This window comes from Podarcis tiliguerta (genome assembly GCF_965153285.1).
Source record: "Podarcis tiliguerta genome assembly, chromosome: 12".
Taxonomy (NCBI): Eukaryota; Metazoa; Chordata; class Lepidosauria; order Squamata; family Lacertidae; genus Podarcis; species Podarcis tiliguerta.
In genome coordinates this window covers 51,201,245-51,228,090 of record NC_139545.1, presented here as the reverse complement: position 1 = coordinate 51,228,090, position 26,846 = coordinate 51,201,245, and the positions used below count along the sequence as shown (strand labels likewise).

Here is a 26,846-nt window from a genome sequence, read left to right as displayed (position 1 = left end):
TTTCTTCAGGAATTCCTTTCCGCCCCCAACACAAATCAGTGTGCGATTCTTCCAGTCACATACTGTTAAGAAATAATTCGACTCATATTATTTCTTAACAGTGTGGCACAATGACGCATATGTTGTGACAAGACAGAGGGAGAGATTTGTGTCACAGTCTGTCAGCTGAAATATGGAAACTTTACAAGAGGCTTGCAGTTCTCAGGACCAAAGTTGAGGAGAAATTGACATAAAATAACACCCCAGTGTCGTTTGACTCCTTGAAAAGTCCACACAGTGTGAAATACTGATAGTGAAAATGGTTGCTTTGGGGGCGGGGGGGGGAGTTGGGAAAGGATTTTATCCTACATCTAAGGAAAAGTATGAGAGATTGGAGAGCCTTGGCAAAATGGCGCAAATCTGATTAACCTGCTCTTGTATCTTCAGAATGACATAAAACTTGAAATCCCTGAAGGATATGCTGGGTTTCTGTGGCATTTAGAAACACAATAAGCAGAGTCCTAGTATGTTAACATATTAGAATCTGTATGAGGTCCGTCATTAAAAAATGAAAACTATCTTAATTTCAGTTGAAAGATACTTTCTCGGTGATACGTCTTGATACGTTGCCATGGTCAAAAATGATGAAATGGTTACGGACTTCAAACCAGTTTTGGACGATATATCACCCAGCCCTATTGGATATATGTAGCCACGGTACAAGTATGTGGAAGGAGGTCTTCTACAATCTTATTTGGGAATTAGCTTTATCTCATGGTTTGCCCTGAAGTTGCAGGCTTATGATTTTATAAGGTAACCCTCCGAAAAAGTAGATTGAATGACTCCCAGCTGCTTAAATCTGTTTATTGAAAAGAGACGTTGGCTCTTTAACCATTGCTTTCGACTAACCCCTCTGCCCACCTGCTACGCTGCAAGGAACAGCATTTATTGTTTTGATAGCATTTTCTAGAAGGCAAAAAGAGTCTTTATTATTTTTCTCTCTTAGCCCAATGAGATATGGTCACAAGTTCCTGTTTTACTAATCTTCATCCAGTCCTGACCACTACAAATGTGGTGCAGGTTTGTCAGCTCATTGCCTGGACATCTTTTGGCAATTGAGAAGTGTGACACAGTTTTGAAAACCGCTGGGGTAGTAACCCACTAGCCAATTAAAATATTATTTATAACTGGCCACTAATATTTTGAGAAGGGGCAGTTCAGAGGCAAAGGAAGAATGGGGATCCCATTTTGACTACAGCAGTTCCTGTTTAATAATAAAAATAATAAAAAAGCATTGAGCCGCAGTAAGATGAGAAGTGGATACAGTGATCGTAGCGTTTATTATGGCATCTTCCATCAAGACAGCTGCAGGCGATTAAGGAGGAATGGTGTACCATTCTGATCTGGTCGCTGTGTGCTGGAAATGGGACGGCAGAATTGCTTTCCCTCCATCCCAGGGAATTAACGCTGAATAGTTTAGGTGCCCTTTAAATTGGCCCAGGAGGGAGCCTGGCCGAAGGGAAAGGAAGGAATATAATTGCTCGTTTTCAAATGGCAAATCTAATTTGAACATGTTAATAGTGCTGCGAGTAAATAAACACACGTGGCAAACGGCATACGGCTCGTCACTCTCGCTGCTTTCCAGAGCTGTCAGTAGCAAGGGGGCACATGTTATGTTGTGGGGTGTGTGTGTGTGTATACCTAGGTCATCTCTCAGATACTAGAGTTCTTAATAGGCACTGATAAAAACAGCTTTAAAGCCAGTGCAGCCACTCTCAGTCCTGTGTCCAGAGTAAAAATGAGCAAAATAACTGAATAGTTTTCAAGACCTGAGGTTGTGCAAATGATATAAAGGTGACCTGGAAGTGTTTTGGGGTGGAGAGGGGAATACAGTAGCAGAAAGTTCAAGAGGGAGAGAAATATTTTGATGGTTGGGATGAGGAACATGAAAGGACTGTAGCTAGGGGTTTTCTGACTTAAGTTTCTGGACTTTGTGTTTGCTTCAGTCCTGAGAGCTAGGAACCCCACTCCGGTTCTGAGGACGCCAAATCTTATGTTAGTTTGCATTGGGAGATTTGCGTATTTCATTTCCTCAGTGTTGGTCTCCTTTGCTAAAGTGCCTTGATGGGTGACCATCTGGGAAGTATATAAAAGTCAGGACTGGTTAGCTTCAGCAGCAAAATTGTTGTCAAAGTCAGCTTGGCCTTGTAAAGGGTGAGAGAGAAGACTTTGGGAAGCTTTGCCTCCCCTTTCAAAAAACTGTTCCTTGCCTCACAACAGCTTCCTCGTTGTCTCCTCATTGTAACCTTTCACTCTTCTTGCTATTAGCTTCGTGGTTTTGGTATGCTGTGTCTGTAGTGATACCTTCAGACTTGTTCTGCCTCTCTTGAGGAATGTTACAATTTAAATTCCATAGCAGCTCAGCCATCCCAGGAATTGCAGCTATGCCTTTATTAACGTTTTTCTTAAGACAGCCTGGCGATCCGCCTTAAGTTTGGTCTGGAAAATCCATGGTGTGCCACAGTCGCTGCCAAAGTGAGAATTCACATGTGTGTCTTGTTGCATTATTTTTTAAAAATACTTTGCAGAAAGTCATCCCTAGCAAGTCTCCTTGTTTGCTCTGCAACCTAATAGTTGGGGGGGGGGGATATGAACAGATGTAGTGGGGAGCAAGTGAGATATGGAGCCTTGCACATAAATCCGGCATGGGCAAACTCAGCCCTCCAGGTGTTTTGGGACTACAACTCCCATCATCTCTAGCTAACAGGACCAGTGGTCAGGGATGATGGGAATTGTAGTCCCAAACCATCCAGAGGGCTGAGTTTGCTCATGCCTGATTTAAATTCTGGCCTGGTAGCCATAGCTGAAAAAGCAATTGCATACTGACATTTGAGCTGGCCACTGGAGAAGAAATGGAGCGCCCATCAGAGAAGTGCAACTGGCTTCTACAAGAGGGGTGGAGTTACTGGCAGGCTAGTAATTTATCTTTCTTTTTTTAAGGCAGGACTATAGGTTTTCTGTAAGTTTGCGGGCAGAATATGCAATTTGAACATGCCAACAGTGTTCAAAAGCAGCACTATTTGTGAATGTATTTAAACAAAGAAAACCAGTGTGGTTTACTGGCTAAGAGCGTTGGACCAAGACCTGGAAGGGCAGGGTTCTAATCCCCACTCTGTCATGAAAACCTCAGCCTGACCTACCTCACAGGGTTGTTGTGAGGATAAATTGTGGGGAGGAAGAAGCACGCACACCACCTTAGCTCCTTGGAAGAAAGAAGGGCCCATAAATGAAATAAATAAATAGAATTCAAAAATGTAGTTGTCAATATTTCAGACCTCTCCTTGCAAAGAGATGCTACTCAGCAGCATCCTTAGCAGCTTCTTCCTAACTTTGTATTTTTCTGTGTTTTCTCTGCCAGGCAGTGGAGCAACAGCCGTGGTGCAAGCAGCCTATTGTAGTCCGAAGAAAGAAAAGGTGGCAATCAAGCGGATCAACCTTGAGAAATGCCAGACCAGCATGGATGAGCTTCTGGTACAAAAATCCCATCCATCTTCTTCCACAATTCATTTTAGGGTCTATAAATCACTGTTGCTCTATGATGGTGGAGGAGTTCCCCCCTGTGCAGGCAATTTATTAGACTCCCGGTGACTGTGCTGGGTTTTTGTGGTTTTTGGTTTTTGTTTTAAGGAAAAAGTTGAAGACCTCATGACTGTAAGCAGCATTTGAAAAAGTGTTAAAATCTTGTGGCTGCGCTCTCTCTCTGTGTGTTTAGGTTTCCTGGATTTGTGGGTAGGATTTCACCCTTGGATTGCATAAGAGAATGTTGTACAATTGCGGGAAACAAAAAGATGGAGCAGGGGACGACTTGATCAGTGGTAGGAAACCATTTTCACGTTGAGGGCCGCTTTCCATCATGAGCAGCTTTATGTTGGCTGTGTAGCATGGGGGTGAGTGGCCAGAGGCAAACACTGGCATGGCCTCGGCCCAGGATTACCTGAAGGAGCGTCTCCACCTCCATCGTTCTGCCTGGACACTGAGGGCCAGCGCCGAGGGCCTTCTGGTGGTTCCCTCGCTGCGAGAAGCCAAGTTACAGGGAACCAGGCAGAGGGCCTTCCCGGTAGTGGTGCCCGCCCTGTGGAATGCCCTCCCACCAGATGTCAAAGAGAAAAATAGCTACCAAACTTTTAGAAGACATCTGAAGGCAGCCCTGTTTAGGGAAGCTTTTAATGTTTAATAGGTTATTGTATTTTAGTGTTTTGTTGGAAGCCACACAGAGTGGCTGGGGAAACCCAGCCAGATGGGTGGGGTATAAATAATAAATTATGATGATGGTGATGATGGCAGGGGATGTGGCTCTTACATCCATACTAGGGCTGCGCGATACCAGGTTTTCAGCATCACAATACAGTCATACCTTGGTTCTCGAACGTAATCTGTTCCGGAAGTCTGTTCGACTTCTGAAACATTTGAAAACCAAGGCGTGGCTTCCGATTGGCACAGGCAACCCGGAAACAATAGCCGACAGCCACATCGGACGTTTGGCTTCCGAAAAATGTACGAAAACCAGAACACTTCCGGGTTTTCAGCATTCGGGAGCCAAAATGTATGAGTACAAGGCCTTTGAGAACCAAGGTATGACTGTATAACACCAGCTAAACATTGCATTATACTGATATATCACAAAGTCTGAAATAAAGATGAAACTATATAGAGGTGAACAGGAGTGCTGGGCGATATCTGGTTTTCAACATTGTGATATATCACCAGCTAAACATTACAATATACTGATCTTTCACAATGTCTGAAGTAAGGGTGGAGCTATGTAGAGGTGTTGGCTGGCTTCACGGTTTTTCCCTGCATCGTGATTTTTGCGTAGCGCACACACGCAAACCATGATTTGCCATATATTTCCCGGACAAAAAATTATGAAACTGCTATCATGATATGGATTTCAAACTGCTTTCGGGCGATATATAGGTATGTCGCCCAGCCTTAATCCTAGCAACGGAAAAGAATTCTGCACCCCTGCCCCATCTTAGCAAGTAAGGAACATTATCACAATTCACGGAGACATTGCAGCTTGAAAAAGCACTTGAGAGTATGGAGCAGGGCCTGTGAAAGGTTGCAAGGCCAAATGGAGGGGCCCGGAGAGACACATTCCTTCTCCCAGACTGTGAAGTGTTTCCTCTTGCTCTCAGGGAGTCAGACCACTCAGTTTTGTGGGCTTTAGTTCCACTGCAACTGTGAAGTAAGTTGTTACGGGGCAGATCTGGTTCAGGTGTATACAGGTTTGGGAAGTGATTCGATCCCTTAAAGATGAATCACATTTGCGGTACCCGTAGGGGGGGCCCCCACGATGCCACCGATGGAGAGGCTGCTGAGAGCAGCTTGCCCAGAGCCACGCCGCCCCCACCCAGCCACCCAAAACCTAGAGGCTGAGCCTGTGTATCTGAATGCCTTTTGCATCCGTTGTACCACTCGGCCCCATCCCCTCCTCTCTTTAGTCCCTTCCTGCTAAAGTAGTCACACATACTGTTGGAACTTGGGCACTTGCCAGCTCAGGGCTCAAAGAACCATTCAGAAAGCTCTGCAGCAGAAAACACAGATAAAACTCCTAATTAAATAATTTAATCTCCAGCTGACCCAGTCCTCCATAACAGCCCCCTATTTCATTGGCTAATGAATGGGGCAGCAATGAATTGCTTCATTTTCTTCTCAAGAGGTCCCAATTAGGTGACCTGATGGGCAGTTGCGTTTTGTTTACCGGGCTTTTCGTTGGGGGAAGGAGCCTCGTGCTTTTCTTCCCCTAGTGACTTAAACATAACAAACAAACTTTTAATATTGCATCCGAGCTGCACCCTGTCAGGATCAGGAAGATGGGAATTTTCCACCTTCAATAGTTTCTTGACCAGCCAGCCATTCCTCCTTCTGATAATGGATGATAGTGGTGAAATAATCAAGACAAACGCAGATTTTTTAAAAAAAGATCTGCCCAGTTTTCTTTCTCCAGCAGTGGCTGGATAGATGCCTCCAAGAAATCCAGATCTGGCAATCGTGGTGGTGCAGAACGCTTGTTGCAGGACTTAGTTTGAGCTGGGGCTAAGCCTGATCCCCAGCACATGTGAATGAAAATTGGTGCCACCATCTTGAGCATGTGCAGAGTATTTTTATTGTTGAGCTGTGATGTATTTGGCAAAGAATGGACAAAGTTTCCACACTACAGCTTAACTGCTTCTGCTTTTTAGTATTCCTATTTAACAGCCTTCCCCAAAGCCACTTGGTTTGCTGTGAGTGTATTTAAACATATCTCTTCTAAACACACCGCTCTTGCCAGCTGGGCCAGAGAAACTGCCCTGCATGATGGAATGGTTAATTAGCCTCCAGTGTTGTGGGTTTTCCAGGAAACTTTCCTTATTATATTAGAGTAATTTGCATTGGAAATTTTTGAGTTTTAATTAAAAACAACAACAACATTCTGATGCCCTGTGTTTACTAAACAAGGCTTAAAACTTTGAAACTGCCTGGCTTGCCTAATTTTTACTTGCAGCTGACATCCTTTCATAATTATTAATGAATTTATGGAGTGGAACATTTTCCATGGGAAAATAAAGTGCTGGAAAATTTTCCACTGCAGCATTTAATTGCCTGGTTACACTGATTAAAAATAGTTTGCTTGGAAACGTTTGCATAATTGATTGAGCAATGGATCTTAGAGTTTTTAAAAAACACACACGCAGGTACTACTTAACTACTACAGGTGGTCAGTGCTCTTGATTAAACACACGAGCAGGAATGATTCTTCTAACGTGGTGCGGACTTCAATTTAACTCGTGTGCAGATTTAAGCAGGTGACTCACTTCGTCACCCAAGGTTTCTTTAATCAAGTGACTGCCCTAATGCATTCTAAAGACGTTGTTTTTGGGAAATCATTGCCCTGAAGAAACATCAACTTAATAGAGCAATCCAGTTAACTCTGGAGAGAGAGAAAGAGCGAGCGATGAATTGAGAGGGGTCGAATTGGTGCCTCTTCCACAGCCCAGCCATTCTTGCGCACTCTGAGTGCTGCTCTCCTTGCTTATTCTGCTGATTGAGGGGGGAATCCAAGCCCAGTTGCCAGCTTGCAACACATTCCATCCAGTTTCTAGGCAACACAATCCTAGCTTTTGTGCCACATCAAAAGCCCTGGCCTTTCCACCTTGGTGGTGCTGGGGGGTGGGGTGGGGGTGGAGCAGAGAATAATGTATTGGGGAGGTCAAATAGACCAAAAGGTGTGTGTGGGGGGGAAACCATAGGCAGATTTTGTGTTGGGGTGTGTTAAGTCTTGTTGTGGGTGGAGGCGCAAGAGGCGCAAAAGCTTTGATCCCCTCCATCTCTCTCCCCAGGCAGCTGGGAAGCTAAGGCCCCCTTACTATTACTAGCTGCCCCAAGTTAATGCAACCACAGCAGGCATGGCTCCCTTCAGTTTCGACTTTGCTTGATCTTCTGGCACTTTGTACATTTCCCCCTAACTTTCTTAAGAACTCTGCCCCCTAACTGGGTTTGTTTGGGCTGCACTTCCATCCAGAATTTGTGGGGTGCAAGGAAGGATAGGTAGATAGCTGCAGTTTCTCACCACTGTTGCAAGGCAGGCATAGATTTGAAACTATAAAAAAATACTTGCTTATAACCAAATTAACTGATGGGTTAGGCCTTGGGGGTGTTGATGGTGCTGCAAGTATGATGCGGAATAGGGGTCTTTTTTTGAGGGGTGAGTTAACGTTAGATAGAAACTGAGTTTGAAAAGGCATCCTCCTTCAAATTGCTTGGAACAGCTTTCCTTAGAAGACCTATATGTCAGCAAGAGTTGTTTGACAGTGGGACAGGCTAATTCGGAAGGTGGTGGGCTTCTAAAACAGGTTGGTTGGCCAGAAGTCCAGGATCCTTTAGCTGTGATTCCTGCGTTGCAGGGGGTTGGACTAGATGACACTCAGGGTCCCTTCCAACTCTACAGTTCTCAGATTCATCCCAGGGCACTTCAAATGTTGCTGGACTCCAAATTCCCCATCATCTCTGACCGTTGGCCATGGTGGCTTGGTCTGATAGGAGTTTCAGCTCATAATCCCTTCGGGGGCACCAGGTTGTAAAAGCCTGCCTTGGAATGATAATTTCCACCCCACTCCCCCTCAGAAAAGAGCTTGCTGGGCATTCTTGGAAGCACTTAACTTGCCGTCAAAAGTCTCAAAATATACTCAAGGGGCTACGCGGCCTCCTGTGACCCTCACACCTTGTTGTCATGTGGCGGTTTGCGACGGCGACGCGTTTATAATTAACAGGCGTGCATTTCTAGATGAATGCCATCTTCATACACAGTGACAGTGTTTTAAATTTAGAAAGCTGGGGCTTGCCCACACCAGGGATTAGCGTGGGGGATTTAGTATGGAAATATGCACGCAGTAACTCAAGGACACCTTGGCTGTCAGGCAGAGCAAGGGGAAAAAGGGAAGAAGAAGAAGAAAAGATCATTGAGGTGTAGGCACGATCTTCCACAAAATGGCGGGGGTGGAGGGAACCGTGGCAGACACTTGTGGAATATAGTAGACAGGATGTGAAGCTACGGATTGCAGGTGGGCAGGGTAGTTGAGTGCACCCCTCTTGCAAGAGTGGCATTCAGGCTGATGTTGGGAATGCGCATAATTCTTAGGAGCCAGAACACAGGAAGCTTCCTTATACTGAATCAAGACTGTTGATCCATCTAGCTCAATATTGTCGACACTGACTGGCAGGGTTTCAGGCTGGATCATGTCCAGTGTCCAAAAAAGAGCATTGGAAAAGGGAGCTTTTGACTTGTATTTCTAGAGCAGCAGCTCCTCCACCCTGATGTCTTATGCTATAAATGAAGGCTCAGGGGCCGGATGCGGCCCAGTCGCCTTCTCAATCCGGCCTGCGGACGGTCCGGGAATCAGCGTGTTTTTACATGAGTAGAATGTGTCCTTTTATGCATCTCTGGGTTATATGTGGGGCATAGGAATTTGTTCATTCCCCTCCCCCCAATATAGTCTGGTCCCCCACAAGGTCTGAGGGACAGTGGACCGGCCCCCTGCTGAAAAAGGTTGCTGACCCCTGCTATATAGCAATGGTTCCCAAAAAAGCCAAGCCATGGACCACTTACTTTTGAAAAAGGTGTGGTAGTTTTTGTTGTGTGAATGGTGCCACCATACCTTCCAGCAAGTCCCAGTGCAGATCTGGGATGTGCAACTTTCCAGCTGCACCCTTGCATGAGTCGTGGCCCCCCAAAATGGGACGTCCTGGACAGTTGATGGGTATTAGACCCCCAGTTGGGAACCATTGCCATATAGCAGTGAAAGGGCTTTTAAAATGCAATGTTTGATGTGGCATTGGGGTCTGATATTCAAAGGGGAGAAAACCCTGCTCGATTATTCCCAGGCGCACCTGAAGCAGAAGATTGGATCTTTGTAAGGACAGCTGAGATTATGTACTAATGTGTATAAAAAGTGGTCCAGCTGTTGGTCTCTTTGGGGCGGTTGGGGGGGGGGGAAGTATTCAGCAAATGCTTTTAGATTGCGCAGCTTTTCCTACGAAAGAGCTGAAATTCCTAGAAAGAGTTCCTCATCCCTGTCCGGCGGACGTGGGCGACTTGTGCATCCCTGAGCACAACAGTAGATTCCATGTTGCTTTTTCATTTCGGAGGAGCTGTTACATTTGGGGCCTCTGGAGATGGAAAGGTAGAAACCCCGAGATCCCTTGCGTGCAACTCTGCAGAGAGATTCCTCGGGATTCGAGTCTGCCGAAGCTTATGGCTGAGCAGTCTTAATTACTCTGCGGGTTGATGTCTGCTCTTATTATAGCTCAGCCTCGACATCTGGGCTGGAGGAAAAGCCCCGACCGCTGCAAGGAAGCGGCGTTCTACATTTGCCTCTTCCTTCTGTCCGAAAGGAGCAGGTCCTGCCAGGTTGTGTGGGAGGCAGGCAGTAGGACCCAGGGAGCTGCCATATATGAATCAGTATATCAATCCACCTGAATCCGTATTGTCTTTATTGATGGCGTCTTTCCAGCGTTCCAGGCAGGGGCCATTCACAGCCTTGCTTGGAGATGATGGGGATTGAACCCGGAACCTTCTGTGTGCAAATCAGATTCTCTACTTCTGAGCAGCAGCCCTTCAGATTAGTCAGCCGATGACAGCAATTATATTAGCTGATGGACTGATAGCAAATTTTTGTGCCAGTAAAAACAATAAGCTTTTGTGGTACAGGTGTGGTGTAAAAGGCACGCTCCTAAGAGGCCTTCTCCTTCTTTCTCATGCACAAGGTGATGTCTCTTCCAAGATAGTCCTTGCAATCCGAAGCCTTTTAATTGTGCAAATTTTTATTAAGCTAATGCTCAGTTAATCAGGACACCTTTCCCCAGTACGTCAAAAGTTTTAGGTGTGTGTTGTTGTTTTAAAAAAAATCTATTTACCTGATTGATTTTTAAAAGATGCAACCCTCTATGCATTAAGAAGTATGCTTGAGATTTTGATTATCTGAAGCATCATTCTGGCTGGTTAAGAAGAGTGAATATAACCCATGGTGCAGTGCAACTCACCAGTGTTTGTGGTAGCTGTGTTCTAGGACCATTCTAGGAGCAGGAACCTTATCTGCCTTCAAGAGTTGGCTGTTTGAGGAAAGCTGTTTTCGGAGACTCTCGCCTCGCTAGGTTTGCTGTGATAAGTTACAGCCTGAAATAGACGAGGCAGCATTCACACGCTTTCCCGATTCTCGTTGTTTGAGGGGGTCAGAAGAATGGTTAGTTCTGGAGCCCACAATTTCTCCCCCTGACTGCTGCCCTTCTGCTAATAGATGACGGGAATTGTCATCCAGCGACATCTGGGGACCCAAGGTTGAGGAAGCCTGCTTTATGTGATCCTTGGGACCCTTGCAAGATTTGTAACTTTCATGAGGGGAGATGGAAGGAATTGAGAGTTGTGAAAGCTTTGCCCCGTGTGTTCAGCTTCTGTCAGTCTTGCAGAAATAAAGGAAGGCAGCATCCTTTCCATTAATAATTCATATCTTTACTTCTCCATTTTACAGATCTTTTTTTTTTAATCCTCTGCCTTCCATTATTGAATCAGCCTTATTGCAGATGGCTAAGTGCCTCTTCCTTCCTAATAGCCGCAGTGCTTCCCCCACTTCTTCTGTCAACCTAGCTGTGATCTTGAAATCTGGAGAAGACTGTCAATTATTCAAGGTTGTTTCATCTCTTGCCTTTCTATCGAGAAGCTTGTGCCGGAGTATGTGGTCATCCCTCCCACCGTAGAAGAAATCAGGCCTGAAAGGAGCAAATAGGTTGTGGTGTGTGCTTGGTTGAGGGGCGCATGCGTGGCACCCACAACAGCGCCTCTGGTTTACAAACATGCCCATGGGCCCAAAAATGTTGGTGACCGTGGGATCATGGGAAGTGTAGTTTGTTAAAGTTGAAGAGATTTGTGCATCTGAAGGCAGCCCTGTTTAGGGAAGCTTTTAATGTTTAATAGATTATTGTATCTTAATGTTCTATTGGAAGCTGCCCAGAGTGGCTGGGGAAACCCAGCCAGATGGGCGGGGTATAAATAATAAAATTATTATTATTATTATTATTATTATTATTATTATTATTAGGAGACTCCCCTAATCCCCTCACAGAGCTACAATTCTCAGAGGGGTTTAAGAGCCTGAGAATTGTTCCCAGGGAATTCTGGGAACTGTAGCCCTGTGAGGGGAATGGGGGAGTTAACTCCCCAACTCTCAGCACCTTGAGCAAACTACACTTCCCAGAATCCTTTGGGTGAAGCGATGCGTGTTTTAACTTGCGTTATACTGCTTTAAAGGTACAGGCCAGGTGGGGCCCAGGGGGTCCCTGGTTGCAGCTCATCACCAACTTCTCTGAAAAGAGATAGTGTTGGTAGTTGTAGACCAGATGTCTCACTGGCTGGTTAAAAGCTCACCTGTTCACATGGGTGTTCCCAGCCACTTGACCCTTAGTATAAATCCTTGGTGGGAAATTGTTCTGTGTATATTATTATTTTTATCATTATTTTATCGTATTGGTTTTGTTTTGTAAACAACCTTGCTTGTTTTGTTTTAAATTCCGCTTCTTCTAAGTTCTTTGTACCTCAAAGGAAGATTGAATAAAAACAGTAAAAAGAAAACCAATAGAAGAGAAGAATATCGCAAAGCAACCAAGCACCATACATCATATATGTTAACAGCAACCTTAGTTCTTGGCAGGCGCTTCTCTTTATGTAGCCAAAATGGCACCATTTTTGCACATGACAGAGGTATTGGCATGTGAGGAGATGGGAAGGCGAGATTAGTAGAAGTATATACTTAGTGGGGGGGGGATTTAACGTGGGGGGAGGGGGAAATAGTTGTGCTCATAATGGGATATGAATGAAATGGGAAACTGGAAGGGGGAGATGGGGAAATGCAATGGAGTATTTGGGTAACAGGCCGGCCTCTTGCACAGCAGCACTGGACACTGCAACACTTTGTTGCAGCCGCACACACCCTGCAGAAAACATTTCCAAATGAGCAGAATTTAAATATGCATAATCTGGGCACCATATTTCTAGAATTCTGTCTCTGTTCTTCTCGACTTGCATTCTTCATCCAGATTTCTCCACCTTCAAAGACTCAGATGAATTTTCTCCCTCAGTTTATATAATAGGGTTGCCATACATCTGGAATTTCCCAGACACGGCTGGGATTCGACCGCCAGTGTCCAGGTGTGTCGCATTTCTTGCAATTTTGCCAAGAAGCTCAACAACTTTGTCCAAAAAAAGGCTCAACAACTTTTCTGTCCGGATTTTTGCTTTTTGAAATATGGCAACCCTACCCTAGGAGTTGGCGCCTATGCTTCTTAATATACTAGTTTTTCTACATCCGGGGATCCTTTTTTAAAACACTGTTGAGCCTTCAGACATGCAGCAGCCTACCTGCAACCTGGAGCACTAGAGCAGGGTTTCCCAAACTTGGGTCTCCCAGCTGTTTTGCGGCTGCAGTTCCCATTATCCCTGACGACTGGTTCTGCTAGCTAGGGATGATGGGAGTTGTTCAAGTTTGGAGACAACCCTGCACTGGAGTGTAGCAAGGGTTGTGTCTTGTGTTTTGTGCTGACTCAGCTCTTATGGCCCGTTCCTGACCCCTTCACTTGCTTGCAATGACTGGGTTCATCTTACACACGTCTTAAGCACTCTGCCCAGTTCTCCACTACTTCTGCATAGAGTACTCAGCACATGGTTTTTTTTAAAAAAAACACACACGCACAATAGTAACAGCAGTTTTCTCTTTCTCCCCCACCCCCTTCTTTAGAAAGAAATTCAAGCCATGAGTCAGTGCCATCATCCGAACATCGTATCTTACTATACTTCCTTCGTAGTGAAAGATGAACTCTGGTTAGTGATGAAGCTTCTCAGTGGAGGTAAGTATAAGGTTATTAGGTGTGTCTGTGTGTGCTCTCAGGTTGTTTTGGTTCTAGTCTAGTAAAAGGGACTTTCAAAACATTGAAAGAGGTATTTTTGTTTCTAACACTGGGTAGCAATTTTCACTTTTTTAAAATAAAACATATCCTACCCTTTTCCAAAAAGGCATCTAAATAGAGCTTTAAAAGATAATCTGATAACTTTATTTGTCAGATTTTATTTATTTTAACCTGAGTGATTCCCAAATACACTTGCTTGACTTGCATTTAATGGCAAAGCCATAGCTAGGGTTGGACGATACCTGCTTTTCAACATCGCAATATATCACTAGCTAAACATCATGTTATACTGATATTTCAGACAGGATGGAGCTATGTAGAGGCATTGGCTGGCTTCACAGTTTTTCCTGCATTGTCATTTTTGCATAGCGCACAAACACATCATGATTCACAACATATTGCCAGGTCAAAAGTTGTGAAACTGATATCACAAGACAGACTTCAAACCGGCTTTGGACGATATATCGACATAACACCCAGCCCTAGTCATAGCTTGGGTATCCTCGAAAGATTTCATCAATGGTGTCTCCGGAAAATTTTACACATCACTTGGGAAGACAGGCAAACTAATATCAGTTTACTGGAAGAAGCAAAGATCACCAGTGTTGAAGCAATGACTCTTCAACATCAACTTAATTGGACTGGTCATGTTGTGTGGATGCCTGGTTATCGACTTCCAAAGCAACTACTCTATTCCGAACTTAAAAATGGAAAGCATAATGCTGGTGGTCAACAAAAAAAGGTTTATAGGCTCTCTCAAGGCAAATCTTTAAAAAAGGTAGTATGAACACTGCCAACTGGAAAACACTGGCCTGCGAGCGCTCCAGTTGGAACACAGCCTTTACCAAAGGTGTCATGGGCTTTGAAGACACTCAAACTCAGGACGCAAGGGAGAAACGTGCTAAGAGGAAGGCACGCTTGGCAAATCCACACCGTGATCAACTCCTGCCCAGAAACCAATGTCCCCACTGTGGAAGGACGTGTGGATCCAGAATAGGCCTCCACGGTCACTTACGGACTCATTGTTAAAACTGTGTTTATGGAAGACAATCTTACTTGGCTCCGAGGGATCACCAAAGAAGAAGAAAGATCATGATTATTATGCCTGAGGCCTGCAAACTTCCCACGTGACTTGGAGGTTCCCTCACTTCCTGGTTTGGCACACTATAGTTTGTGTTGACATCCATAATGGACAAATTGTAGCTTGCCTACTAACTAGAATTAGAAACAAACTATGGGTTGCGCCAAAGTTTGACCTATTTGGATGTCATAAAGTATGGTTTACCTTAACCAGGAAGTGATTTGGAAATGCATGGCCACAGCTACATGGTACGAGGACCCCTTATTTGAGCAGAGCTTCTGTTCTTGCTCCTCCCACCCACCCCTGACACTAGCAGCCCTGTAACCCTCAGGAATGGATCTTGGCAGAGGAGGGAGCAGTTGGTTCTAGCAGGAAAATGGAGAGGTTGCAAAGCCCTGTTTGAACACAACTTCTCCAGATGCTCTTTGGATCTAGGCCAATTACCTTAATTTTTTTGGTAGAAATTAAAAGGATGGCTTGTGTTCACTTGCAGACATTAATAATACCCTAGCTAAACCTACCCACTTATCCCTGCCAGAAACATCTTGTGAAAATAGCAGGAATATTAATGGATTACTTGATAATCCAGGAAAGCTTGAGGGAAGGTGACTGAGGAGGGAGAATCTGTTTCACCTGGTTGGGATGAGGGGACCTGATGCTCTTTCAGACCTGACTTTTCTTCACATCTTTAAAGGATGAAGAAAGCAGAGTAGGAGATTTCAAGAACCACTTTTTAATTTTGGCCGACTACCTGTTTCCTGGTATGCATTTAAACTTGATTTGTTAAAAGGCACAAGTTTAGTTGGCGAAAACGGCCTCAATCAGTTGGCATCCCTATTCTTGGACCCTCTTTCTTTCTTTCTTTCTTTCTTTCTTTCTTTCTTTCTTTCTTTCTTTTGTTGCTGCTTTGGTGTTCAGACCTGTTTACTTGGGATCCTCGGTGTAGCTGCAATTTGTCAAGATTCCCACGAGGTTGAGCTGGCAGCCTCCCCGCATGCAGCAACTTCAGATTCTATCTCCCTTTTCTGAGGAACGTTGCTTCCTGTCTTCGGCGAGAGTGCAGTTCTTAGTTACGCACGCAAGGCTCTTCCAGCATGTGTCATAAATCAGCTCTTTATTGACCTTTTCCTCTCCCTTAATTATCTCGTTAAGTCTCTTTTACCTGGCATTTGAAGAGGGAGGGGTAAAAGAAGGGAAGGGAAAGGTTCTTGAGTGATGACTGTGTGTCTTTCATTTCTCTCTCTTTCTCTGCCTCTCTCTCTCTCTCTCTCTGTTTCTCCCTCCTGCTGCAAAACTCTAATGCCTAGCAATGAGGAACACCAGTTGATTCCTTTAGAGTTTGTGTTCAAGCTGGTCATTTCCATCTCACCCTACTCTGCATTGACTTGTCTGCTTTGGAACCTTTGTCCATGACAGACAACTTCTTGATGGTAGGGCAGTCTGACAATGGACTGATTAACCTGATAGGGTCGGTAGTCTTTCCCTTCCTGGTGGTCTTCAAGCAAAGGCTAGACAGCCAGCTGTTGGAGATGCTCAAGCTGTGGACCTCCTGCATCGAGCAAAGGGGTTGGGGAATGTGGCTTGCAAGCCATCCCCTCAACTCAGATTCTAACCTAGATATCCTTGAATATTAGTTCCTTCAGATCAGCTACTTAAAACTCGGCACATTTCCTGGTTTAAAAGTGATCTGTGTAGGAAATAGTGTGTAACTGGTGTGCAGGTTGAAGTGCAGTGGTCTACACATACTACATATTGCATCAAAGTGCCTTCTGTGTAGGATTTTTGCTACGTGTGAAGCAGCCTTCAGCAAAGTGCTTGAGGAAGGGAGTTGTCTTGGGGTTTCCAAAGCTTTGGAGCTGAATCCCTCTTGAGTTTTATAAGCAGGTTAGTTTTCCAGAATAGCTTTCACGACGGAGATTCTTCTGCCAGTTGAGGAAAGCTTCTACAAGTCTATGATTCTATGAAACTTCCAAGTCAATGGATGACTTCATAACCAAGGAGGAAGTCACTGAAGGCCAAAGCAGTGTTTCGCTCTCAGTCTGCAGACTGTCTAATAACTTTCTCTAAATCACATTTCTTTCCCCGTGTGTCTTGTTAACTGCGATCATCTCTTTCCCACAAGGGAGTTCAGGGTGTGTCACTTCCTCTCCTTGGAAAAGAATTTTAACTACTCCGTAAAACTCCCTCTCTCTAGGGAAGGAAAAGTGAAGCCTCTCTGGATTAATATATGGAGAAGTTAAAGAATGGCTCAACAAAATGAAGTTGAAGTATGTCTTGAGCTGGGGTGCGATAGGTTCTGCTTTATGATAAACCTGCTGGATAGGCCTGTTCTTTGAGCCTCATAGCTTAATTTGTACTTATATCCCCATTACGTTTTCACTTTTTGGAAATGCCACTCCATTCTGTTCTGGAAGAAGTTTTAACATATAAATAAATGAATGCAATTCATGAGGACCAGAAACTTGATGTCATTGCTGCTGGTTGGCTTTAGAAGGGAGAAACCCATTTCAAGCACAGCTTTGCACAGATTAATAGCATTGAAGTGCCTATAATTGGACCACTGAAAATGAACAACCTTTCAGGGAGCATTATTGAGGGGGCTGAAGGGGGCTTGATGAAGTTCATCAAGAGAAGATGAGAAGAGCTTTTGAGAATGAGTCTTGGTGCGGCTACATAATGTCTAGACGCACCTTTTAAACTGGGCAGGTTGCCTTAGTGAAAAGCAGGTATGGAAGTCAGGATCCTGATCGATCATTCATTCATTCATTCATTCAGTGCCTGTTGCATCTATGGCTGTGTCTCCACATTTGCACATCCTAATCCAAACAGTTCTTTTTTTCTTTTCCTTTTTGGGGGGGAGCTGGGAGTCTCCAGCCTCTCCCATTTATTTCTCTTTCTGCTCACGACTTGCTTTCCTGCTGAGTGGCCCATGAATACCCACTTAGGTCTACACACACACACACACACACACACACACACTCCCCCTTCTCGCTGCCTCTTGCCCTATTTTTATTTCCAACATATGTCTGCAACCGGAGGCTAACTAGCAATTTCAGTGATGCATGAGGCAGCATAAATACGCCTTTTCAGATGTTATTGTGGGTCCTGGAGGCATAAACATTTATCTCTTGGTGATTCACATGGCATTTGCCATGGCAAGGAGGTGGCTTTTTTTGAAATTCCATTATCTTGTCAGCTTCCCCAAAACAGTGAAGAACATGTCAGAGGCTTTTGCTTGTGCCTTTGAATCTTTTTTCTAAGGAGCACTCTTGCCGATGCTTCCATTACTTCTTCAGCATCTTAACCTTGAACCTGGATGCTCCCAAACACCTAGGAGAGGCTGGGTTTGGTACCAGCGCTGCATCTCATGGCCTGTTATTTTCCTTGGATGCCCTGGTTATCTTCCCCTTCAATCTATATTTGTGTCTTCCCTTTAAAATGCTTTTAATGATGCCTGCTTTATTTGCTTCTTGCAAGATTGAGGCATTGCCATCTTTGGAAGCTACTGTTTTTGAAGGGCGGATGGGCTGAGGAGTTCCAGTGTGGTGTAGTGGTTAAGAGTGGTAGTCTTGTAATCTGGGAAACCGGGTTCGCGTCTCCGCTCCTCCACATGCAGCTGCTGGGTGACCTTGGGCTAGTCACACTTCTTTGAAGTCTCTCAGCCCCACTCACCTCACAGAGTGTTTGTTGTGGGGGAGGAAGGGAAAGGAGAATGTTAGCCGCTTTGAGACTCCTTAAAGGGAGTGAAAGGCGGGATATCAAATCCAAACTCTTCTTCTTCTTCTTCCACTATGGTTTATTTCAAACCAGGAACACAAGAGGCTGCCTTGTAACGAATAATAATAATAATAATAATAATAATAAAATTTATTTATATCCTGCCCTCCCCTTCCTGAAGCCGGGCTCAGGGCGGCTAACAACAATCAAATAATCCAACATTCCAAAAACATTTCATTATAAAAATTAATTAAAATCAAATTGATGGCAACCGTTAAGCAAAATTCTGTGCAGATTGCTGTGCGAATTAGCTATTGTTCCTTCCAGCTAAGAATTATGTACATAGTGCCCTCCAGATGCTGTAGGACTACAACTCCCATTATCCTTGACCATTGGGCAGTGCTGGCTGGTGCTTATGGGAGTCGTAGTCCTACATTTGTTGGCTGCCCTTGATCTACACAGGCAGAGCGGCTTAAGACGTTTTGTAGAGTTGCTAAAGAGTCAGAAAAAGCGCAGCCAAAACAATCAAGAGCATAGCCAACAAGACTGATGGGAGTTGTAGTCCTACAGCACCTGGAGGGCATTGGATTGGGGACAACTAGTGCAGTGGATAGTGGTGCACTTGAACCCTCTTCCTCCTTCAGGAAGTTTAACGTGGCACACGTGGGGATTATCCCACATTTATCCTCTCGACCATCCTGGGAGGCAGGTTGGGCTTAGAAGTAGTGACTTAGCTCAGTGCCCCCTGCTGACTTTCATGATTGGGCAAGAATTTGTACCCAGATCTTGCTGCTCCACACCCAGCATAGTTCATTATACCAGGCTTGCTCCTAGCTCAAGAGCTGTTGGTCATTCTAAGTATGGGGTGATTTCAGAGCCTTCTCCCAAGCAAGGCATTAGCTGGAGCTTTCCTGCTTAAATACAATGTTCTCCCATATATCCCTGTTCCCCCGGCTGGAGGAAGGGAATATCTTTTCCAAGAAGAAAGTGTAGGAAGGGAGAGGATATGGTTTGTTTGTGTTACTACTAGCTATGTCTAAGAATACAGTAATCAGCCCAGAAACTGGTTGTTGGATTAACACATAAGTATTGCAAATAAAGGGGACGCGGGTGGCGCTGTGGGTTAAACCACAGAGCCTAGGACTTGCCGATCAGAAGCTCGGCGGTTCGAATCCCCGCGACGGGGTAAGCTCCCGTTGCTCGGTCCCTGCTCCTGCCCACCTAGCAGTTTGAAAGCACTTCAGAGTGCAAATAGATAAATAGGTACCGCTCCGGCGGGAAGGTAAACGGCATTTCCGTGCTCTGCTCTGGTTCGCCAGAAGCGGCTTAGTCATGCTGGCCACATGACCCGGAAGCTGTACTCCGGCTCCCTCGGCCAATAAAGCAAGATGAGCGCCGCAACCCCAGAGTCGGCCACGACTGGACCTAATGGTCAGTGGTCCCTTTACCTTTACCTTTATTGCAAATAAAATTAAGGAATAAAATAGGTCTGGACAATCGGCAGAAACAAACACCCCCATTTGTGTTTTTTAAAGGTGGTTTCCTGCTGTTTCAGCTCACTGATTTTAAAACATTCCACAAAGTGAAAAGCACAGGAGCAAGTCAGGCAGTTTTCTTGGGTCAGTTGGCAGCACCGTGTGGTAGTCTTGCCACAGTCCTGAGCCACTGAGGAACGCTTGGGGGGGTGCTGGTCAAGGGTGTGTGTGGATGCTTATGTGAAAGCACTAAGGCAGTCTTGTCTGTGCCATACCTTTGACACACGTTTCCTCACACCCAAATAATTTGGGGCACTGTAGTTTGTTAAGAGTTGCTGGGAATTATAGTTGCTGTGAGGGGCAAACTACAGTGCCCAGAATTCTGGGATGTGCTTCAGATGTGTTTTAAAAGGGTTACTTCCGGGTTTCGCCGCTCGCGCATGTGCAGATGTGCAAAATGACGTCACGCGCAGAAGCGGGGAATCGCGACCTGCACGTGCGCAGATGCGGGTTGCGTTCCTTTCAGGTTGCGAATGATGCTCCGGGACGGATCCCGCTCGCAACCAGAGGTACCACTGTAATGCTGTGTGGTGCTCTGGGTTTTGGTTGACGATATGCAGGAATTCCTCAGCAGTCAAAAGGAGGTAGGAAAAAATCACCTCAAGGTAGAAAGTTTAGTAGGAGGCCGGGTTGGTTCCAGACTGAGCCACCTCCCCTTCCTGCATACATGTTTATTGGGTCTTAGTGGTGCTAACTGTCATTCTGGATTAATCGGCAATCCAAAATAAATACTGTTTAAACTTAATTTTCAATGGGGGTAAGTCTTAAGGATTCTAGGCTTTTGAAACTCCCCGAAACAAGCCTGGGCAGGCAGTCTCCCCCACCGTGAAACGTTAATCCCCAGGCTAAGCACAATGAACTCTCTGTAACTTTTATTCCAAATTAAATTGCTGCTGCAGTATCTGAGGCCTATAAGCACCCTAAGGTTTTTTATTGACCTTTTTAAATATATATATTTTAAAAGCTAGATTCGAACCAGCTCTTGGCACACTTTGGGAATGGCGGCTGGATTTCCTAAATCCTTTCCACAAATTACTGTTGCCGACACTTTGATTTAGTAGCATCGTCACATAAGTTGCATTCAAGTGAGAGAGTGAGAGGGAGAGAGAGAGAGAGAGAGAGAGAGAGAGAGAGAGAGAGAGAGATGGGAGGTGCTGGGCAGAACTGGTAGCTCAGCCCTAATTCTACCTGCTTAAATGTCTCACGCAAGATATTTTATTTCAAGGGCTACATAACTGGTGCTTCTGCAGGTATTCTGCAGGTATTGTGGGATAGCCAGTTCCAAAAATAGGTTCAGCTGATGGGAGATGAGAATCCCACATTAGCTGGAGAGCCACAAGTTCCCCACCCCTGCTTTCCTTTCTAACAGCCTTTCCTTGCTCCTTTTACTCTTTCGATAGTGTGGTCCAGCCACTACAGTCCAAGGGAAAGCTAAGCTATGGTTTAGCATTATGTCCAAACCATAGTTTAATATCCTTGCTCTCACACTTGGGTGTGCGCGCACACCTGTGCTGGGATCATGCTTAGAAGGCTAAGCCATAGTTAAACTCAAATATCCAAATGCAGGCAATGCAAAAATATAGCAAGCAGTAGTTTGTATGCTCCCATTGTTCAGCACCCAAACCTTGGTTTGAGCACATATAACAAGCAGATCATGGTTTGGAGCTGCTTGTTTGCCTTTCTTCTCAGCCATTTCTGCATTCAATAATTGGGAGGCAGGGCCATGGCAGGAACACAGGCTTGGCAGAATGTTTGAACAGAACAAATGACACTTGGCACAGGCCAGTTTGCCAGCCTACATGGTTTCTGAATCTGGCTTCCCAGCTAACTGCAAGCTGTTCATCTGTTCAGAAATTACACCAAACTGCAGGTAAAGCTTCCTTGAACTATGGTTTCGCTGATGTTCTGGAACTGAGCCATGACACAAGTAACTTATCAGGACTTGCCAATGCAAACTGGCAGCTGTGCAGGAACTAGGTTCCCTGGGGGCTTTCTGTGTCTGTGTGCTGGGGACAAAGAGGTAAGCCCATCGAAAGGCATTCAAGAGCATTCATTGAGTGAGGTGCAAATATCATTAGGTGGCTTACGAGTGACCCATTCCCTATCAACCGCATGAAGCTGGACGCAAACGAGAGGGTGAATGTCTTGAGATAACTGGTGGTATAATCAAGCTCTGCCCCCAATTTTACTAACACGTTTCTTCCCTTCCATATAGGGTCTGTTCTGGATGTTATTAAGCACATTGTGTCAAAAGGAGAACACAAGAGCGGAGTGCTGGATGAACCCGTGATAGCCACGATCCTGAAGGAGGTGCTGGAAGGACTGGAATACCTGCATAAAAACGGACAAATCCACAGGTGGATCTCTTACTGCATTTATAACTTGCTGTCTTATATCGTGCTTCTTGTGGGATCAACGTGCCTCCCAGTCTGTTCCTTTTGTGTGTGTGAGGCAGGTCACATTTGTTTTCATCTCACATGTTAAGATTTGTGGCAGCGGCAAACTTGATACACACACACACACACACACACTTTCTCTAGAACCGCCTTGCAAGCCTGAGTCGGGATTTGAATTAAGGACCCAGTGTTTGGGAGTGCCCCTGTGCATTTCACCCACTTTAGCACTTCTGACACATTTTGCGTTTGCTTGTTGTTGGTCTGGAATTAATATCCAGCCATTTACTGCGCTCATACACTTCTCATACAAGAGCCAGTGTGGTGTAGTGGTTAAGAGCGGTAGACTTGTAATCTGGGGAACCGGGTTCGTGTCTCCGCTCCTCCACATGCAGCTGCTGGGTGACCTTGGGCCAGTCACACTTCTCTGAAGTCTCTCAGCCCCACTCACCACACAGAGTGTTTGTTGTGGGGGAGGAAGGGAAAGGAGAATTTTAGCCGCTTTGAGACTCTTTCGGGTAGTGATAAAGCGGGATATCAAATCCAAACTCCTCCTCTTCTTCTTTCCTCCTGAAGTTTGAAGGCTTCTTTTTATTAATATTGTCTCTGCTTTTAAAAAATAAAATAAAATGCTGAACTGGTCCATGAAGCTCAACACTGTCTACTGGCAGTGGCTGTCCACTGAACAACAGCCTTTTCCGCCATTGACTACAACCTGCATTGCAAAATACCGGCAATTCTATGAAATAATGCATTTCTGAAACTTGAAGATGTTTCCACCCTCTCATTTTCCACTGGTCAGGCCATTCTTTTGATCATTTCTGGATTCCCCCTCTCCCAGCTTTTTGCATGCTGAGAAGTACTGCCAATTGCATTCACGATTGCCAGGTTTATGTGTTAAGTTTTCAATGCACGGGTGTCTCCAAAGACAGCTGTCACCGCATAGAGACTTTTTTTTCTTGCGGACCAGCTCCAAAAAGACGTTGTTCTTGGGGTGCGTCTGCTTGCCTGCTTAGAGGTGGAGCTGAATCGGAAGAGGAGTTTCAAGACTTTGTGGAAGAAATAAGCTCCAAGCAGCTTATCCAAGTTAGCACAATAAAACGATTGTTCGGGGCCTGTGCAGCGGAAGGCCTGAGTCATAGCTCACACCTTTAGTAGAAAAGCAGCCCAGTACCATCAGAGCCATGGCGTGGAGACAGGACGAATGCCTTTAGTACATCTGACCAAATTTGGCACCCAGCTTATTGGCGGAGTGAGAAGGGAGTGTCTTTCTGGAGTGGAGCCTGCCTTCCCCCTTAGTTATCGTATGTTTTGAGAGGAGACGGTGGGAAGAACAGGTCAAGCTGTTAAAGTAGTGCATCGGCAGGGACCTGACGTGTTTGTGTGAGAGAGGGAGGGACAGAGAGAGACATTAAGACCCTGCAGATGAGTGTTAATTTAAACACACTCCTTTCTTTTAAAATATAAGTTTATGGAGTAAATGGCTACATGTGGCTTTCTTGTCTTAACATTTTCAAAGATTAAGCCACGTTTCTTTTTTGTTTTGTTTTTACCCTTAAAAAATGTACTGGTTTCACTACCCTCCCTCAAGCCTTCAAGGGCAGGAGAAGTTCTACCTACTACAAGCTTAAAGGTGTAGGTGTGTAGGACCCCAGTACACTTTATAGCATCTTGCATTAGCTAGTTACTTGCTGGGCCTCCTACAGGAGTTCAGGGTATTAAAAAAAAAGGGGGGGGAGGAATTTAGGTATTTGTTTGCTGTCTTTGAGGGCTATTTGGCCTTCTCAAGGCGGTTCACGTCACAAAGAATAGCATATGACTTTCACAATAAAAGTAATTCAATTTAAAAGAGAGCAACAACAAAAACTGCAGCAGCAAATGAAATAATGCGTAAAAGTTCAGAGCGGCCTCAACTTTAATCAGTTAAATCTTGCTGGGCCTGTGGGTGTAATTAGGCCTAGTCTGGGTCCAACTAGTCCACCAGCTTGTTTTCCCCAAACCGTGGCCCCCTGCCCCTAACCCAACAACAGATTCTGAGCAGGCAAGGACAAAGGAACGACTAGGAGCTTAAAGCAAGCACCCAATCGTTCCTTTGCAAGCTCGCTGTCAGTTGCAGCCAGCTGATTGACGCTGTCAGCAAGTGCATCAGGGGCATCTTTAAGGGGGATCACTGTGAGCTCCTTTGAAGTTCACTTTCAGGTGCAGTTTGGATTCTAGCCACACCTGCAATTGGAGCCTTCAAAAAGGCTTGCAGTTGCTGCCATTCAACTGCCAAATTGGCCTTCGGTGGGTGGGTGAATCAGAGACCTGGCCAATTGGTCCAGTTCAGTTCCCCATATCTGAGATAAAGTAGGGCTGGGCGATACCTGGTTTTCAACATTGCGATATATCAGCAGCTAAACACTGCAGTATATGGATATGTTGCAATGTCTGAAATAAGGATGGAGCTATGTAAAAGCATTGGCTGGCTTCACCGTTTCCCCCACATTGTGATTTTTGCAGAGCACACCCACACACCCACACCCACACACCATGATTCACACTATATTGTCCAGTCAAAAATTATGAAACCAATATCATGATATGGACTTGAAACTGGTTTTTGGACGATATATCGCCCAGCCCCAAACACATCATGATTCATGATATATTGCCAGGTCAAAAACTATGAAATCGATCACAAATATGGACTTCAAACCGGTTTTGGATGATATATTGATGTATTGCCGAGCCCTAAACAGGATAAGGGAGAATTACCCACCATCTGATGCAAGTGACTTCTCTCTTCCTTAACACTGGGCTTCTTGCCATGAGCAACATTTCCCCCAAGCTTCTTTGGCAAGGGTTTAGGGGAGATTTGGCTTGGGAACTTTTGTTTGCTGTGGAAGACAGTCCAGTTGGGAAGCCGCCATTCATGCAGGAAGTTCTAGGTTCAATCCCCCGTATTTCCGGGTAGGACTGGGAAAAACTCACTGCTTGAAAGCCCAAAGAGCTGCCGCCAGCCAGTGTAAGCAGTCCTGACCTAGTTGGTCCAAAGGTCTGACTCAGATGAAGGCAGCACCCTATATTCCTGTGTAAAGTGCTGCAGGTGAGCAATCCCTGTTGAGCATCCAGGTAATGCACTCTGTACCACCTGCAAACTCCTCCACGGTCTTCAAAGGTTGCCCTGGTGTGCCAGAGGTGTGTTGCACTGCAGTTAATCCCAGAGACTTTGAAGGCCACGGAGTGTGTTCTGTGACTAAGGAGGCGAAAAAGGAGACCCACTCCCAGGCCTGAGTGACAAGAGGCAGTTGATGTGTTAAATATTTTGCACCACTCCCAATTCTGGACACTTGACTTGCCTTTGCATTTGTTCATGGATTAGCATGTGTCCAGTTGCTTGATGGATGATCCTCTATAATCTGTAACCAAAGCAAATGGGAGAGCTGCTGGGAAGTTACTGGGCAGAGTTTGAAACTTAAGCCCTTTCAGGTGGTGCTGCTTTTTCTTTTTTTAAATAGCTTTCTGACAAGCCAGTCATGGTTAGCTTAACTGGATGGAAGTTCTTGTTCTCTCTCTCTCTCTCTCTCTCTCTCTCTCTCTCTCTCTCTCTCTTGGATTCCTTTGAGCTTATGATCAGCCCTTGTGTAACCGAATATTTTGACAAGCTTGGAGAGGAAGCAATAATACTATGTGTGTTGTTGTTTTTGTTTTTCAAAAAATCTTAGCTTCGGGAGGTTTTCCTTTTTGGTATGCCGGATTGTTGGGGCTACACACAGGTGCTCTCTAAAGTCGGTCGACATGGCTGAAATATAAAGGTTTGCTTGGGACATTCTGAAAGCTGACCTGGGTACCATTGAAAGTGAGCAAACGTAGACTCAGGGCCTAAATCTCTTGCAGCAGAGGAGGGGGATCCTGTGGCTGCTCCAGATGTTGTTGGACTCCTGGTGTGGTTGGACTCAGGCTCCCATCAGTTCCATGCAGCATGGCCAGTGTCCAGGCACGGCAGAAGCTGTAGCCCAACAACACAGCCACAGCTCCCCCACCTTGTCCTACAACTGTTTTGGTAGCTTGGATCCAGCTGTGCTTGGCGGTGAAACAGCCTCTCCGCTCTAGAAATGGCTCACATGGAGGGACAGTTTCACACATTCCTTGGTGGTGCACCCAGTGTTTGAAATTCGCTACGTTTCAAGCGCATTTTGCACCTGGCTATCAGCCACTTGCAACCAAGTGAACATGGCTAGGATGGCGCTGGATGTCTCCATCACCTGGAGGTGCATGTCTGGGGATCCTTGGATCTCGCCTGTTTTCACACACCAGCAACAAACCCTGTCGAATTCAGTATGGTGTAGTGGTTAAGAGCGGTAGTCACGTAATCTGGTGAACCGGGTTCGCATCTCCGCTCCTCCACATGCAGCTGCTGGGTGACCTTGGGCCAGTCACACTTCTTTGAAGTCTCTCAGCCCCGCTCACCTCACAGAGTGTTTGTTGTGGGGGAGGAAGGGAAAGGAGAATGTTAGCCGCTTTGAGACTCCTTAAAGGGAGTGAAAGGCGGGATATCAAATCCAAACTCCTCCTCCTCTTCTTCTTCTTCTTCTTCTTCTTCTTCTTCTTCTTCTTCTTCTTCTTCTTCTTTCTGTGGTATTTTATCTGCACAATCAGAACAAA

General features: G+C 45.3%; 1 protein-coding gene across 4 annotated transcripts in view; it reads left to right on the top strand.

Annotated features, from left to right (window-relative positions):
• Nucleotides 1-26,846, top strand: part of OXSR1 (oxidative stress responsive kinase 1) — an 84,705-nt gene that overhangs the window by 18,459 nt on the left and 39,400 nt on the right. For 3 of the 4 annotated variants that reach the window (XM_083406502.1, XM_083406500.1, XM_083406503.1), the window contains exons 2-4: nucleotides 3,398-3,510; nucleotides 13,305-13,413; nucleotides 22,022-22,163. In XM_083406502.1, the coding sequence (XP_083262628.1) occupies nucleotides 3,398-3,510; nucleotides 13,305-13,413; nucleotides 22,022-22,163 (364 nt within the window). Of the gene's footprint in view, nucleotides 1-581; nucleotides 703-3,397; nucleotides 3,511-13,304; nucleotides 13,414-22,021; nucleotides 22,164-26,846 lie in introns of those variants that run through there. The other variant, XM_083406501.1, reaches the window with a different exon arrangement.